The 18,368-nt window shown below is 40.6% G+C and overlaps 1 protein-coding gene across 1 annotated transcript in view; it reads left to right on the top strand.

Annotated features, from left to right (window-relative positions):
- The window catches only part of TRIP11 (thyroid hormone receptor interactor 11), a 36,370-nt gene extending 18,208 nt beyond the window's left edge, over positions 1–18,162 (top strand). The window contains exons 13-20 of the mRNA XM_083433288.1: positions 503–666; positions 862–965; positions 1,614–1,713; positions 11,203–11,284; positions 13,113–13,227; positions 13,690–13,815; positions 14,083–14,227; positions 15,876–18,162. Coding sequence (XP_083289414.1) covers positions 503–666; positions 862–965; positions 1,614–1,713; positions 11,203–11,284; positions 13,113–13,227; positions 13,690–13,815; positions 14,083–14,227; positions 15,876–16,096 — 1,057 coding nt within the window. The 3' untranslated portion in view covers positions 16,097–18,162. The remainder of the gene's footprint in view (positions 1–502; positions 667–861; positions 966–1,613; positions 1,714–11,202; positions 11,285–13,112; positions 13,228–13,689; positions 13,816–14,082; positions 14,228–15,875) is intronic.
- The last annotated feature ends 206 nt before the right edge of the window (positions 18,163–18,368 follow it).

Below are 18,368 nucleotides of genomic sequence, written 5' to 3'. Positions count from 1 at the left end.
TTCGAACTGCTAGGTTGGCAGGAACTGGGACCAAGCAATGGGAGCTCACCCCATCACGGGGATTCGAACTGCCAACCTTCTGATCGGCAAATCCTAGGCTCTGTGGTTTAACCCACAGTGCCACCCACGTCCCATCATTTATTTAATATCTGCCTATAAAAACTGGCATTTCTGTTGAGTGTGTCACCTTAATCCCTCTTTTCCCCTGGGTTATATTAAGTCTGAAGAGAATGAAATACCTATATATAACTAGAATTGCTTCCAGAAGAGAGTAGTTTCAACAAAATTTGATTAACTTTTTAAAACCTTTTTTGAAAGAAAGAAGAAAAGTGTAAACTCTTCTTCCTGCAAAGAATATCTGCAGGAACTGATTTCATGTTTATATTTTGAAGCCAAGGTGACAACTGCCAAATATCCAGACCCCTGAAAGATCCAGGGGCTGCAGGTTTTTTGGTGTGTGTTTTTAAAATAACCTGGTTGATTTTACATATTTTACTTCAAGCCACCAGGCTAGCATGCAGGTGGAATCCTTGCAAGAACAGCTGAACTTTGTTACCAGGCAGAGAGATGAAACTGTCATGCAGCTAACAATTTCTCAGGACCAAGTGAAACAGTATGCTGTGTCCCTGGCCAACCTGCAGATGGTGCTAGAGCAGTTTCAGCAAGGTAAGTTAACTCCTCCAGAAATAAGAGTGCATTCATACTAGCTTATTTAAAAAATATACTTAATAGTATTTTGGTGATAAAACCAAGATATTCTCCCAGATATCTGCTCTTCATAATTAGGTTTCTGTTTTTTAAAACACACACAAACACACACACATATATATAAAAGTAAAAGTGTACATATTTTATTTTTAGAAGAGAAAGCTATGTATTCAGCTGAGCTACAGAAACACCAAAGGCAGACTGAAGAATGGAAGAAAAAAGTAGAGCAACTAGAAGATAAAGTAGTTTCGTTGCAGGTAATGTTGAAATGGTTCTATAATGCAGCCTCATTTCTTTTAACTGGCATGGCAAACAACCACAGCAGCAGCGGACAGATGGGAAAGGGTGGAAGGCAGCAGAAATAAGATACTAGATTATTGCTATAGAAAGGTATGAGGAAATATTGGGGGAAAGGATTTGAGAGAGGAATAGAATCTGCCTGATCATGTCGTTAAATATTTTCTGCAAGCCAAGACCAACCAAAATTCTTCCCATAGGTGAGGAACATGATTTTTGCAAAGGTGTATGCCTTGAGAGTTTGCAAATAGGTGGTAGACCGGCAGTAAATCAAACTGCAGTCACAATTTTATATAAATCAAGGGTCAGCCCTGCCATGCAGTGAGGTGAAGTGAACTATTTAAGGCCATCCCAGCAGGTGTAGAGTACAAGACCCAGAAATTACGTTCTGCTCTATTAATCACATATGGTAAGAATTCACCCATTTTGGTGGCATCACTCAAGGAATATAATGCTTAAAGAAAACTTTAAAAAGTTTGACCTAAGTTATACTAGTATGTATGTGTTTAATCCATTTGGCTAGCCTGATTTTAAACTCTGTTGTGCTGTATTGGTAGCATAGTTATCGCAGTATATGGTTGCTATGAATGATCTACCTCATCTTACAGGAAAACCTGGAGGAAGCAAACGCAGCATTAGAATCTGCATCAAGGCTAGCAGAGCAGCTGGATCTTAAAGAGGATCAAATTGAGGAGCTTAAAAAACAAGGTAACAGAACTTGGTCACAATGCACCAAAACCGGAAGATATCTGTGTTGGCCTATAAGAAAAAATTATAAAATCCATTTGGTGGCAGTGCCTTTTACTAGGCTGACAAAAATGTCACAAACAGTGTGCAAGCTTTCGAGACCTCCAGAATTCTTCATCAGGCTAGATGGTAAACAGGAGGCCTTGGTGCAAACTGAAGCCTGCATAACACCTAGCAGAGCCTCATTTGAATGTCTGCTTCCTTCTCTCACATTCCATTAACACTGCAGCTCCACCGGTGCTTTGGACTGTGCTGCATGCAATGGAGCTTCTTCATCTTTCATCCCCTTCAACCTCCCATGCACCCTCAAAATCAACTCTAGAGGGTATGAGGGCCCCCTGGAGCAGATTTGGGATGGGAGGAAAGGAAATGTCAATCTTGTACCAGTGGAACCCCACTGGTGCAGCATTGGATGCAGCCCTTAGACTTTTGCCAAATGCAGACAAGTGGTTTCACCCCCCCCCCCTCCTCACTAGTTTTTATTCTGCATCTCTGGAGATACTAAAGCCAGCTGCTTACCGGGTCTCTCTCGGTCGTAAGGTAAAACACACAGGTTCCTGGGCAAGTGGGAGAAAGAACAAATACAAGCTAGGCAAAAGTAGATCAATTTTGGGTGGTGTACTAGATGGTGGGGGGCTGGGGAACAATAGAAGCCAGATTGAGTAGGTTTACCCAGCAGTTGGAGTTCCAAATGCAGCTCTGTATCATATAGATATACATATACATAATAAAAAATTCCTTCCAGTAGCACCTTAGAGACCAACTACGGTAAGTTTGTTATTGGTATGAGCTTTCGTGTGCATGCACACTTATCTGAAGAAAGCTCATACCAATAACAAACTTTGTTGGTCTCTAAGGTGCTACTGGAAGGAATTTTTTTTATTTTGTTTCAACTACGGCACACCAACACGGCTACCTACCTGTAATTATATACATATACATACACATATACTTATACATGTAAATAGACATATACGTATGTAGCCATTTTTGTGTGCACCCGAACATAAATGTTACTCTGAACTACTCAACAGAAAAGTTTGCCAGAAATTCAACGATATTGCAAGGGTGAACTTTTAGCTAGTTGGTGATTCAATCTAGGAAAACACCAGTGGCGTTCCAGTTTTCCACTGCAGCCTCCTGTGCCCCCTAGAAATCTGCTTTTGCAGGCCAAGGGTGTCTCTGAAATGACATGGGATTGAGACCCCAGGAGTTGGAATGGTAGGCAACATGGAGAACACTGCACAAAGGAAGTGCCTTTTCCAATCACACAAGGCTTTGGATCTATATTATCCTATATTCCTCATGTTAAGAGATTTCAAAGTTCCCACTTTTAAATCAGTCATGTAACTAAATTGCAAGTGGTTCAACTAATACCTGCCTAGAAGGTGGAAGGTTCCCCAGAGAGAAAAAAGTGCCCTTGTCAGAATGAGCATACTGGAGCAATGTGTAATTGTAGAGAAGGGATGGTGAACTGCTGCCTTGGGGTATTCACATGCTGTGTTGTGTGTGTGAACAGAGAAGAGAGACTGACGACCTGCCATGACTTCACCTGATTTGTGGTCTCTGGTTTGGCTCTCGTTTTTCCAGTTTTTCTGGATGGGCGGGGTATAAATAATAAGTTATTATATATTTCCTTAGCTATATTCACTTGAACATGTGCAGTCCCTGATAACAACAGTGGACTATATTCCAGAGATGTTATTGTTGTATTGGCTGTAGCCCCCCTCCACAGCTAAACAGCAGTGGAATACCATGGGCCTTTTTTTGAACAAACTATGAGCAGAATCGAAATAGGAGATACAGTGGTACCTCAGGTTAAGTACTTAATTTGTTCCGGAGGTCCATACATAACCTGAAACTGTTCTTAACCTGAAGCACCACTTTAGCTAATGGGGCCTCCCACTGCTGCCGTTCCGCTGGAGGACGATTTCTGTTCTCATCCTGAAGCAAAGTTCTTAACCTCAAGCACTATTTCTGGGTTAGCAGAGTATGTAACCTGAAGCATATGTAACCTGAAGTGTATGTAACCTGAGGTTCCACTGTATATGGGGATAATAATAAATAGCCTACCTTACAGAGTTGCAAAGATTACTGAGCTAATATGCACAAAAATGTTTTCAGCATCTTCAAGCCTAATGTAGAAGCCATTTCATGGATCACTGCCTTGCCAAAGAAGGGCAGTGCCAAAGAATGATCCAACTATTGCACAATTGCACTCATTTCACACATTAGCAAGGTTATGCTTAAAATTCTACAAGGCAGGCTTAAGCAGTATGTGGACCGAGAACTCCCAGAAGTGCAAGCTGGATTTCGAAGGGGCAGAGGAACCAGAGACCAAATTGCAAATATGCGCTGGATTATGGAGAAAGCTAGAAAGTTCCAGAAAAACATCTACTTCTGCTTCATTGACTATGCAAAAGCCTTTGACTGTGTCGACCACAGCAAACTATGGCAAGTTCTTAAAGAAATGGGAGTGCCTGATCACCTCATCTGTCTCCTGAGAAATCTCTATGTGGGACAAGAAGCTACAGTTAGAACTGGATATGGAACAACTGATTGGTTCAAAATTGGGAAAGGAGTACGACAAGGCTGTATATTGTCTCCCTGTTTATTTAACGTTTATGCAGAATTCATCATGCAAAAGCCTGGGCTGGATGAATCCCAAGCCGAATTAAGATTGCCAGAAGAAATATCAACAACCTCAGATATGCAGATGACACAACCTTGATGGCAGAAAGTGAGGAGGAATTAAAGAATCTTTTAATGAGGGTGAAAGAGGAGAGCACAAAATATGGTCTGAAGCTCAACATCAAAAAAACTAAGATCATGGCCACTGGTCCCATCACCTCCTGGCAAATAGAAGGGAAAGAAATGGAGGCAGTGAGAGATTTTACTTTCTTGGGCTCCATGATCACTGCAGATGGTGACAGCTGCCACGAAATTAAGAGACGCCTGCTTCTTGGGAGGAAAGCAATGACAAACCTAGACAGCATCTTAAAAAGCAGAGACATCACCTTGCCGACAAAGGTCTGTATAGTAAAAGCTATGGTTTTCCCAGTAGTGATGTGTGGAAGTGAGAACTGGACCATAAAGAAGGCTGATCGCCAAAAAATTGATGCTTTTGAATTGTGGTGCTGGAGGAGACTCTTGAGAGTCTCATGGACTGCAAGAAGATCAAACCTATCCATTCTGAAGGAAAACAGCCCTGAGTGCTCACTGGAAGGACAGATCCTGAAGCTGAGGCTCCAATACTTTGGCCACCTCATGAGAAGAGAAGACTCCCTGGAAAAGACCCTGATGTTGGGAAAGATTGGGGGCACAAGGAGAAGGGGACAACAGAGGATGAGATGGTTGGACAGTGTTCTCGAAGCTACCAGCGTGAGTTTGACCAAACTGCAGGAGGCAGTGGAAGACAGGAGTGCCTGGCGGGCTCTAGTCCATGGGGTCACAAAGAGTCGGACACGACTAAACAACAACAACAGAAGCCATTTTGGCATATAAGCTATATATGTGTGTTTTGTTGTTGTTTGGTTGTTTAGTCGTGTGTATGTGTGTGCTATGTTACTAAGTGGTGTGGAGCCACAGTGAAGTTAAATGCTGTTTTTCCCTGGAGAGGGCTCATGAATTTGCTTTTCCAAAAACAATTAGAGTCTCTGATTTGCTTACAAATTCACTCACGTGCCAACAATAATGTAAATTGTAAAATTAAGGTGCCCTCCTTCCCTGCTGTGCCTTGTACTCATAAATCCAATCTACAGAATCTCATGTTGGGTTTGCTTACAATGTAAGCTTCCTTGGCCGGGGGGGGGGGGGGGGGAGCAGTAAGAATGCCAAAGTTTTGATTAAATGTTTTTGTAATGTATTTTCTTTAACACTCAACTTGGCCAGACAGTAGAAGGATTTGCCAGGAGAAACCTTTTTTCTTTCTTTTTTAACAAAGAAAGCGGTAATTGTTTTTGCCTTGTGACAGAATTTGAAATGAAATATAAGCCAGTTTAAGATTAATGGTTTCTTGATAGGACAGGCCAATGGTATTAATAGGGACTTCTTTTTTAGCAAAACATAATTAAGGCTCTTTTTGTGGGAGAATTATTTATAACTTAGTCATGCCTTCATAGACCCTTCTCATAATAGGTGCTGGAGAATATAATCAGCCAATCCAAACATACTGCCAAACCCTATGGATCCTTCATCAGGCAAATCTATAATTGTGTCTCCCTTCTGGCCTTTGATGCTTTCATGTTATGGGGAGTTACTTTTTTATTTTAATGTGATGCTCCGTTAACCATTGGATTTGCAAAAATAGTCCTTGGAGTTCTGTCAGGTCCCTGTGGCCTGCTCTTTTGAATGTCTCTGAGTAACAAGGCACCACCTAAGGGTAGAAGCACTTGTGCACATTTCTGGAGACTGGTTCACGCAAGGTAGTCCCCAGGCAAATCACATCAGTCCTGTGAGCAAGGCTGTGCAAAAATGCTGCTGCAGTATCTGTTAAGCTGGGTGAGAGTGTTAAGCAATGGATCTTTCTTTCAGTTTTTAGCCTACCTTATTCTTGATGGCTCAGGGCTGATGACCTTTACAGATGCTCCAAATTTTGTATTTTTAATCAGTGTTGAGATGGTTGAGATGCTGAATTTGGAATGTCTTCAGGAGAGAATATCCTCCAGGTCACACCAGTCTTCTCTCTTCTGCATTGTCTGGTTGTTTTCTTTGTTCTTTGTTGGGGGGGGGGGGCTGGGAGAAAAATGTAACTGTAATTTTTAAAGACTTTTTAAAATCATGCTTCCCAGTTAGGCAAGGAATCTCAAAAGATATAAAAGCTCTTAGAGGATTCCTCTTATGTTTGAAGTTTTTTGTTTTTTTTTGACAGACTAAAAGACTTCACCTTCCTCATCTATTGAGGGTGTAAAGAAATTTGGCCATGGCAAATCAGCAGCCACATTGCAATAAAACTATTATATTTACCCCTTGATTATATAAACATTGCCCTAAATTCCAGCTGTGTGACTGCAGTCTGGATTTTTATAGCTGAAGTAGGATAATGTCACGTAAAGCACACACTGCATCCTGCAACCAAATATCAAAGTGCTACATGTTTATTCCCCCTTTTTACCTTTTGAAATGCCCTGTTGGAATTGGCACACACAACTTCTTGCTGTAATCAGATAGTGAACTAAATTGGCTGGCTGGTCAAATATTCAGTGAAATAACTTTGTCGGTAGCAGCTTTTTTTATACCATTATGATGCCATTTGTTAACAAGGGCAGGAGTGAAGACTACCAGTGCCCTAGCCCTGCAGCAACTGGGGGCAAATACTGGCAAAACAGTTCCTATGGTCCATTTGCTATATACCAGCAGGCATCTTCCAACAGGAACCCAAAGAGTCACCCATGGTAAATGTTGCTGCCTAGTACTATACATCACTCCATCTTACTGCAGGGATCTACAAGGAATAGATTGAGTAGCTTTTGAAAGAACTGAAAGTATTGTTTGAATTAAAATACACCAAGTCCTTCTCCAAGCAAGTCATTAAATTATGGAGAGTCGGGGGAAGCCAAAACACTTATTAGTGCTGATAAACTTAAAAGTTTTAAACATACAACACGATTATCTGCCTGAGCAATGAACCAAAACTTTTGATCAGTCCAATATCCAGGTGCTGTTCTGTACCCATATAGTAGGAGGAGACTACTGTTAATTTAAGTTTAGAATTCAAAAGCCGCAAGAAGAGTGTCGCCCATTAACCTTCGAGGCTGAATAACTATGTGTATAATAGCTAGTTCCCATCATCTCCTGTCTTTATCATTCTTTTGTCAGCACCTTGCATTACCCTATTGTGAAGGAGAAATAGGACACAGGGAAGGGTTATGCAGATAAGCACTGAGGATTCTCAGTGGTGCTACTGTGTTCTGTAAGAAAGTAAAAGGTCTTCAGTCTAAAGGGAGGCAAAGAATCTGAGATTACCCAGTGGCATACTTGAGCGTATGCCATGACCTTATACCAGATAAGTAAATGTTTCGTTCTTTGTAAATTTGTTCCTTTCAGAGAAAAGTAAAGCACTGCATTGGGCAGGGGCAAAACTACCCCAATGATGATGGAAGAAAACAGCACAGCAATAGGGGAAGGGGAAATTCTTTTCCTAATCTGCCTGTCAGCAGCTGCCATCTGCCAGAAGGGAAGGGCATTATTTATTTGGACGCTTCTATCCTTCTTAGCATTCTTGGTCAGTTTGAGTTGAACAGGAGCTAGAACTAGGTTTGACTATGCTTGTAGCAGTGGCTTCAGATGGATGAGAGGGCTGGGGATAGAATAATTCTGCATCTCTTACTTTTCACTCTAGCATTCTTTCTTTTTTTAATGGCTATCAATGTAGTAGGTAGAAGTTGCAGATGGAGACCATCTTTACCATTTGTGGAATGAAGGTGGGGAAGAATTGGTGGAGGGTTGAAGAAATTTTTCCTGGGTTGCTAGTTTAGCAGTAATAGATCAACATTTTGGGAATTATGCCACAAGGAGAGCCATACAGACAAGAGAAGGTCTGCAGAAGGAAGGATGGAGAACAAATCAGATCGGGATCTCTTGGTAGATCTCTGAGTGATTTGATAGATTAGCAAGGATTTCTGACTCTCAGTTGTTTAGCAGTTGGGAACAGCAGGCACATTTCCCTCTTTAAATAACGATGCTGAAATGAAGAAAACTAGGGGTAACCAGGAGCAGACTTTTATGTGAAAGGAAGGACTATGAGCTCAGTTCAGTCTGGGTACCGAAAACAAATTCCTATGCTCAGAATGTTCTTGGGGGCACTCTGTTCTAACTCTGTGTCTCTTGTACCTGGCTTTGCCTGCTAGATCTTGAGTTTCTGTTAAAAAAAAGAGGATATTTTACAGGCCTAAAGTCTGCCTACCCCTGCTCTAATGCACACTAACAGTATGAATTCAGGGTGGTGGTGCATATTGAGTTGGGTTGGGGATGGGATTGGAGCTCTCCTTCCCTCCCCCCCCAACCATCAGACATGACGAATGCTAGTATAAAAAAAAGGAGACTGAATTCAAAAGATCTTATTTATACAAGAAAACATATAATGTCCTGTTGAACAGTGGCCAGATACATTCCCAGACACGGATTTGTTGGCCCAAGCTGCTGAAGGCTTTTTAAATGGATTGTTTTGGCAGGACAAATTATATTAATGGAAAAACATAAGAAAGACCAGATGCAGGTTTTTGAATTTCCATAAATGGTTAACAGATTACAGGAGAACACTGTAAATATCTCGTCTACAGAAGCCCATGCTGAAAGTTGGCTCTATTCTGTCCTGCATCATATTATATTCAGAAACATATTATGGCAAAATTAGGCAGTAGTGGAGAAAAGGTGCTTGGATTTCACAGCTAAGGCAGGGATTCAGCCTAACCATTAATCATAGATGTATAATATCAAACTGAATACTGTATTATATCATTTATAAAAGCAATAATTTATCAAGAAATCTTTATCTTTCTTTTTTTGTTTTATTTATATTCATCCTTACTTCCAAACAACTTGAGGTACTGGGCATGATTCTCCCGCCTTCTTTTATCGTCGCAGCATCCCTGTGATGTAGGTTGGGCTGAAAGAGAGTAGGTGGTCCCAGGTCATTCAGTGAGATCTTCATAGCCAAATAGAGATTTAAACTTGAATCTCCGCAGTCCTAGTCTGATACACTAGTCTGGTTTTACTTTTGTAGTTGTATTTATATCAAAGAAATGACAGAGGGGTGATTGAGTACTTCATTTCAATCTGACTATCCTAACATTAGCTAAAATTGGCCTTGCCTATTTTTTTATTCTTTAATTGCACATCCGGTGGGTAGTATCCAAGTAACTCATTCCATCAGCACAAGAATTTCCACTTGTGTAACAGAACTTCCCCTGCATGCTCCCTAAGACTGTTCTGGGTTTCTTACAACCCTCCAGAGCTGGTTGGGGGAGGATACAGGTTGCATGTGGAAGTGGGGGAGTTCCATTGTGCAAGCAGAAATTGTTGGGGTGAGTTAGTTGGGACACTACTCAGTTCATTTTAAAGCTTCATTCTTATATAGTTGCCCAAAGAGTTTATTAAATACTGCCAAATGGTTGTTGATCCTTATAATCTTTTATCTTCTCAAATGGTGAATCTTGAATCATAGGTGTAAATGTTCACCAGACCTATTTAAACAAAAATTCAACATGTACTCACAATGGCTGTTTGGATTATCAAATCCTAGCTTATTCAGCCAGGATATGCAAAATTTCTGTGCACCCACGCACAGTCCCCTTGGGTGAGAGGGAAGCTAGGCAGGAAGCTGCAGTTCTCCACAGCTTCTCATGCAATCCAATAAGGGAGCTATGTTAAACCAATTTGCAGAAGTCAATTTTAAACCATGGTTTTGTACACTAGCTTGTTTGGACGCCATTAGCCATAGTTCCCAGTTTGGACTTAATGTAAAGCTATTGTTCATTGTGGCTTCCTGGCTTATTTCCTGCTTGTATGAATAGAGGAACAAAGGGGCTGTGCGTGAAGCTCAAATATATACTGGTTTATTAAGCCCAGATTTATCTTACTTAACACTCTCTGTAAACTGCTTTGAGGGTTGCTTTTTTCTAAAAATCGAACAGTGTATAAATTTTGTGAAATAAATAAAATAAGGTTGCATGGAATGTGTCCTTAGCCGTGTGTTTTAGATTTTTCCTGCTGCCCCTGACTTCTTCCACTCAGTGGCTCAATTCGCATGTTGCATTAAATCACAGTGACTGTCTAACTGTGGGTTAAAATGGAGAAGCAACATGCTGATGTTCAGAACTCCTGCTTCGCTTTTCCCCATTCCTGGCCAAGCTGCCCTGTGAGCAACAACTCCCAAACCTTGGTTTGTTGTTAGCATGGCCAAGAGCCAGGGAGCAACAGAGTAGAAGCTTTTGAGTAGTGTGTACCAGCACACCGCTCATTTTGCATTAAGCCATAGTTAAAATCATTTGAAGTGACTTGGGAACACAGCCTATGTCAGGGTAATGTGACAGGTATTTTAACACAAATTGAAAAGTAAAGCTTTTTCCACATGTATCGCCCTTCTCTGAAACAGCTCTTACATTGTATTTGCTCTGTGCCAATTTATAATCCTTTTCATTGGGTAGAAATTTGGACAGATTGCTTCAAACTGTAAAAAGCAAAAAGGCATCATTATAATCCTTGCCTTGCTTTTATTGTATCAGCAAAAGCTAGGGAATGTGATCCATTGTAAAATCTCAGTTTTTGCCATTTTAGGATGGAAAAATAGGATAGAGTTTTGACCCATGATTTTTCAGCAGAATGGATAAAAGGGAAGCTAAACTCATATTTGCACAGTACATATTTTTGAGAAACTCTTCCGCTAGGACCCCAATGAGTACATCAGTTTTGTTTATAAAATTATTATAGCAAAGGTTTTTTTCCCCGTAGGTGAACTCAAACAAGAAATGTTAGAAGATGCACAGAATAAGCTAATGAACCTCATAAACAGCACAGAAGGAAAAGTTGACAAGTGAGTGATTTTTAAGTGTTTTTAATTTTAAAGTTAAGTTATTTGGAGAAGTACAAGCTTGGCACAGTAAAATAATGGCTGTGGCGGCATCTGATATCGTTTAAAACAGGCTGGGTGGTTATTCAATTAAGTTTTACTTAGAGTAGACTCACTGAAATTAATGAACATGACTAAGTTCAGTGGCTCTAATGTGAGTAAAAGTTAGTTTAATGTTACCCCCTTTTTATTAAGGCTGTGACATTCAATTGACTTATTACTGAATACAGTGGTGCCCCGCAAGATGAATGCCTCGCAAGACGGAAAACCCGCAAGACAAAAGGGTTTTCCGTTTGCAGAGGCGCTTCGCAAGACGAATTTCCCTATGGGCTTGCTTCGCAAGATGAAAAATGACGAAAATTTTTGAATTTTTTTTTCGCTCCAAAACCCCTTTTTCTGAAGCGCTAAGCTGCTAAAAGCATTTTAGCAGCAAAACCGCTAATCTCCCAAGCCTTAAAAAGCCGTTTTTAGCCCTTAAAATGTCAATAGCGCTAATAGCGCTACTCCGTCAATGGGCTTGCTTCGCAAAACGAAAAAACCGCAAGACGAAAAGACCCGCGGAACGGATTCTTTTCGTCTTGCGAGGCACCACTGTAATTGATTAAAGATCATTCAGATTATTTTTAAAAAGGTCCCCAATTGGCAAGGAGCTGTATCGGTGCTTCCGAAGCCGGGAGAGACCATGAACCAGAAACTCAAAAAGTTTGCTTTTTGTTGCCTCTCACACATTGCCTCAGCAGCTGTTGGAGTCGGGTCTGCTCTGCTCCACCTCCCTCCTCCCTCCTTCCTTCGTCAGTCCCATATTCCTGCCTGCCTCCCTCTGCTCACTGCTTTCACTTCTGCCTCCTCCTCCCCTCCCTCCCTCCCTTTTTCATTCTCCTGCAACTCTCCCAGGGTCTCCATCTTTCTTCCCTCTGAGCCCTGATGAACACTCCACTCACACTTCTAATAGCAACACCTGGCTAATTGGGGAGGGGCCCCTGCAGGGCTGTTTCGGCGTCCCATGTCAGTGACTAGATTCCTCCACTGGGGCACCCAGAGGAGTCTGCATGCCTTGTCCAGCCACCCAGAGCAGCGGATGGTTGACCTGGGAAAGCACAGATGGTGGGTGGGCACCTAGCCACTCGGAACCAGAGTTGAGAGACGTGAGTTTTGCACACACACACCCCTGGCCTGCCCCCTTGGTGGGGGCCAACCTAACCAACCCTAAGTACACCCCTGAGAATAAAGATATTCTGAGATATTCAGTTCAGCCTTGTTCCATATGGTCAGCCTAGGACTATATATTAGTTTTCACCCCCTTTCCAAAATAAAGGTTTTAATCTAGGTTTCTGGTTGATGTTTACTACAGTCACACAAGGATTCCCTGGCACCGCAGTTTGTGAAAACTGTTTCTACGGAACTATATCCCATAAGGTTCCTGACCTGTAAATTCCCTTGGGATTTAGCTCCTAGCACAAGATGGCCTCATTTCAACTTCAGCTGATGATTAATGAATTAAATACCTGGGCAGTACTTACCTTTTCCTCACACGCATGCATAACTTGACTTACCTTTTCGCACAGGTGTTTAACTTGCCTGTCCGCTTCATGCCTTTACCTTTTCCTTTGTCACTGGGGCTGAGATGGTTCTTCAACTGGGCTCCCCTCATGTTCTTTGTACAGATGAATCATCATGATGATAGTGTGCCATAAGCAAAGCTTTGGAGTGCAAAAGGTGCTCCACCCTCACTTTTCTCTGTTACTAGCAATGCCAAGAGATGTTTTGACTGCTTTTGTGTCCCCTTTGGTAGAGTCTTGATGAGGAATCTCTTCGTGGGACATTTCCACACCCCAAAGAATAAACGTCATGAAGTGCTAAGGCTGATGGGAAGTATCCTGGGAATAAAAAAGGAAGAATTAGAACAGGTAGTTCTGATATGTCTCATTGCTATTTTCCTCCTCTCCTGCAATATCAATACACCAGCATGCTTTCTTCTTTTGCTGGGCTAGGCACAAGGGACAACCAGTCATCTACCATTCTGGAATGGAACAAGCTGTATATTTTCCAAACATGTTACGATGTTTACCATTATTTTAATAATATAAAATCCATGCAGACACGTAAATGTTCACCAAAGGTCTGCATCCGTTGATGTTGATTGTGTGGCTTAAATTCTTACATATGTATCCAGATTGTCTGTTTGAAACGAGCTTTCTCAGTGTATATAATTTTTGTTCTGGCTGAATTTTTTACACAAGTAAATTTTATAAACAAACTTTGGTTGGTTTGTTCTTTAATAAAATTGAAGTAAAGATTCTGTTTGATTCTAAGTGTTAGAAGTAGGTGTGGATTGTAACCTTTTCTTTTTGTTTTAATTTGCTCTCTAGTTGCTGTCAGAAGATCAAAAAGGTGTTACTCGATGGGTGACTGGGTGGTTTGGTGGAGGAGGTGCTGGATCAAAGAGTGTCCCCAACACACCTCTGAGACCAACCCATCACTCCATTTTCAACAGTGTAAGTATTTTCCATTGTCTGCTTTTGTATAGAAAATGCAGGACTTCCATATTATAACTGCTGTCAACCTAGGTCATTGTTACACTTTCAGAATTATTGAAGGTGTTTGCATTTTAAAACCAGTGTCAAATAACTTGATTGTGTTAAAATTAGAACCATATTGCTACTAGGATAGTTGTGCACCATCTTGAACAGATGAGCCAGGTATATATCATTTATTTCCAGAAATGTTATTTGTATTGGGTTAATTTGTCTCCACCTGTTCAGTCTTTCTCAGAGCTATTTGTGAAGTTCCTTGAGACTGAATCCCGTCCAACTCTTCCCCCACCAAAGCTCTCTGTTCATGACATGAAACCTTTAGCATCAACAGGAATCAGCAAAGCCACTGTTAGTCCTTCTAGCAACATTGCAGGTACTGTGTTTTTATATTCCTAATACACAAAATGTTACGTTGAATCTGAGTGTTGACTTGTTGATTGTTGTCTTTCCAAGTTTATATTTATTTGGATGCACATTGTAAGGAGGATGAAAAATAAAATTAGAAGAATTTTCTCCTTGCCAAGGTTCCAGCTGGGGACAGCAAAGCGATAACCATTGTGTGGCCTGAAAGCCACTGTTCTACCTATTTTTTTACTGCAAGGCCATGAATTTTAACCTGGATTTCCAGGTTGCAATGTAGCAACAAATAAGTACTGTACAGTGGTGCCTCAGGTTACATACGCTTCAGGTTACAGTCTCCGCTAACCCAGAAGTAGTGCTTCAGGTTAAGAACTTTGCTTCAGGATGAGAACAGAAATCGTGCTCTGGCGGCACGGCGGCGGCAGGAGGCCCCATTAGCTAAAGTGCTGCTTCAGGTTAAGAACAGCTTCAGGTTAAGTACGGACCTCCGGAACGAATTAAGTACTTAATCTGAGGGACCACTGTACAATGCTGATGGATGAGTTAAATAGGCCTTGCAGAATATGGTTTTTGATATAACTTTGAAACTAAACTTTAGTCGTTGTGAATGTTTGGTTTCAGAGTGTTGCAGTAAAGCTGGAGAATTTCCAGTCTGAAAGCTTATCTTTGAACGTTTACATTTTTAAATAAATTTATGTTTTATATGCCTTTTGTCCTCGTTGCATGAAGGTGCCATATTTGGTTTGGCAGTCACCCAGTTTTCTTGTCTGGACGAAATGTTCACAGGGACTTTGTCCACACAGGAACAGGATTATTGTCCTATAGAACCAGACACCCATTCTATATCCCTGAATTGTTTGGGTTTTTAAGATTTCTTTTATATATTAAGAATAGGTTATCAGACATAAATACATTCTTTCAAGGTTTCACTCAGTGAGCAAAAGATTTATCTGTGACCTTGATGTTAACTCCTGACAGACTTTTTTCTTCTTCTTCTTTTAGAAGAAAAACTACATTTCTGTTCACAGGCTTGTAGTTAAAGCTTTACAAGGTCTCATTCACACAAAATGGTCTTGCAACTGCGTTGTGAATTCTCCAGGTGGAAATCTTTGTGTGTGCAGAATCTTGCCACACTGATCTGATTAGTCACTACACAACTGATAATTTATTTACCTTTTGGTGGGGGTTGCTTTTCCAGAGACCATTGCACTTACAATTTGCGTGATTTTCACGAGGGTGTGTCTGCAGTGTTCAAAGTAACTAATAGCTTGTTGGGTGGCAGCAGTAATCGGCTCCCCCTGGGGAAAGAAGTCCTCCTGGCTTTGAAAGAGGCTGTGGTGAGAGGGCCCTGGAAAGGGGGAAGGGGGAAATAATTCATTAGGTCAGAGCTACTTTTGGGATTGGAACACAGGTGGATGACCTGCACCTGGAGATTGATGGGGGTATGGTCTCATTATGTTAGGGTGTTTTTCTAAGAATGACACTTTTTAGGCCATGACTTTCCTGTAAGAATGATTTTCTAATAGTAGTAGTAGTAGTAGTAGTAGTAGTAGTTTTTCTAAGAATGACACTTTTTAGGCCATGAGTTTCCTGTAAGAATGATTTTCTAATAGTAGTAGTAGTAGTAATAATAATAATTTTACTACTGTACTTTCTATCAGATCCAACAGGCTCAGGAACCACCAGAAGACCAGATGCAAATCCATTCCTTGCACCCCGGTCAGCAGCAGTCCCTCTCATCACCCCAACGAATCTTGGAACTGGCGGATCAGGGCATCTGCTTATGAAACCCATTTCTGATGCTCTGCCTACTTTCACACCTTTGCCAGTAGCACCTGATGCTAGTGCTGGGGCAGTACTAAAAGACCTGCTAAAGCAATAGAGAATTTTGGGTCCAAGGATGGCAATGATAGAAGCACTTTAAGGAGAAAGGGGGAAAAAACCTGAGTTCATATAATATACCGCAAAGAGGCCTTTTGTAAAAAGTTGTTTGTTTGTTCATTTTCAATTGCTTGTAAGTTGCTTTGTGTGTCTTTCTCTTTGCCCCTTAAAAAGTGAAGTTTGGAACTAATCCAGCAATATTTGGGTGTTGTAACCATCACACGAAAAATAGCCCTTCCTATATTAGTTTGCCGAGTTAACTTCCAAATTGAAAAAGCTGATCTACATGTGAAATAACAGGTTAGCATTGGAGAACTTAACAAATCAGTTCAGTTCATGTATGCTGTTTCTTTCTTTGACAAATGAGGTGTTACATAGAGTGCCTTTATATAAAAAGGACACAACTTCTCTAGAAAGGGCTGCAAGCACATTAGGAATCCAGCTCAGTGTCAGGATGCAGACAGCATCCAGGATGCATCTGGTCCATTTAAGTATCACTTCGCTGATTCCAGCCAACGCCTTCTGGAGCCTGGAATGATGGGGAAACAAATGCAATCTGCTGTTTGTTTTGAGGGAGCCTGGGGACATATGTTCCCAGTCCTTGAACTGATGAACAGATACTGAGCCCAGTCGTGGCATTTCAGTCTGGAAAAGCCTTCCCTTCATAAAGCGGGAGGAAACTTGCTTTGAATTATCCAGTGTGGTATTGATCTAGAATGTGTTCATGTGGTCAAGTATTCTCTCTTGAGCCAGAATGGGTTGTACTGCAACACGATCTTCTGAAAGCATAAAGTACAAGTAGGAGGTTTCCAAAATAAATGGCATCAGCTGACCAAGTCAATTTTTTAGGAATGCTGGAGATAACAGGACCATAATTGTGTTGACCAAAAATTCAGCATAATCCAAAGCCAATTTATTTGAATATGGAGGATGGGCTGGTATCTGTGAAAGAAGTTGCTTCTGTTAAAGTTCTCTGAGAATTCATAGTTGCGGGTTTTTGTTTTGTGTGCAAGAACATTAACACCCCATAAATGTTATTAATGGGTAACACCTCAGTTGGAGTTTCTTAGCTCCTAGTAGCTACTTGGAACAATGAAAACTCAAAACTAACCAGCAATAAGGAGTTTGTGGACATTTTTCCTTTATTTTTTGTTGCATATCAGCATTTAGTGACTGACCACTAATAAGCAACCTGATATTCCCTATGTATATTCATGGTGTGTGTGGTTGAAATATGCAATCCTTTAACGGTTCAAAATGTATATTTAAGAAATGCTTGCTTATACTTACAGAATTGATTGAAAATTCCAAGTATGAACGTATGTATAAAGCTTAAAAGGAAGATGCTTATTCCAAATATGTGTAAATAGGTCTACGTAAGAACTAGTAGAATTCTGTAAATTTTGCTGCACAGTCTTGCACAGTTTATATTGAGTGTGTCAGTGTATTGACACATGTAATGAAAGGGGTTCCTGCCACCTTGGAAAAATAAGTTGAGACACAACATCTGTTTAAAGTGTCAGGTTTTTTTCTATAAAACTTGAGTTTTCTGCCATTGTTAATAATATAATTGGTATTGAAAGGTATTTTGTGTAAGTTCTATATTAGAACTCACAGCCTTTTCTCCTGTGTATCTTAGTTTTTGCCCTGCAGTTTGAACTGTAAGTATAGGCTGAATCACGGATATTTAGTTGCCTGGAAGCTGCCAAATCAATGAATCACAAAGCCTTTTGTTTATATTTATTGATAGCATTCTAAATCCATATAGGTGAATCTCTGGCAAGGTTTCATGAGTTTATATTCATAATGAAGTGTTACATTTTGGCATTTCATATCCCCAACATTCTTCATTGACTCTGTTTTTGTAGATTGGGGTTTTTGCAAATAAGGCAAACATAGGTTAGGGATTGGAAGTGTATGAACTTTTAATCTATAAACTTCCAAATGGTTTCTTCGCACATCTTAATGTTGAGTTTATAGGCCACTTGAAACATTGCTTTCCTTGAAAAACCAACTTTATAGAATGGCTATAATTTTTCCAATGGACTATAAAGAAAACTTAAAATATGTGTTGTGTGCCTTCTTTCTGTCGCATACGTTTTATATCTGTGTGGTTGCTTTAGCATACAGTTCTTAAAACTGCTTACTGTTAATGATGCAACAAATGAAACTAAGCAGACATAAGAACAGAGGAAGTTTCACATCACGGTGGATTTTGCATTTGTATGTTAGTACTTCTTGCCATGGTTGTGTGATTTCATGTTCATGCAGTG

Source organism: Podarcis tiliguerta, assembly GCF_965153285.1.
Source record: "Podarcis tiliguerta genome assembly, chromosome: 1".
NCBI lineage: Eukaryota > Metazoa > Chordata > Lepidosauria > Squamata > Lacertidae > Podarcis > Podarcis tiliguerta.
The sequence above is the reverse complement of the archived record's forward strand: the minus strand, read 5'-3'. Positions and strand labels throughout refer to the sequence as shown.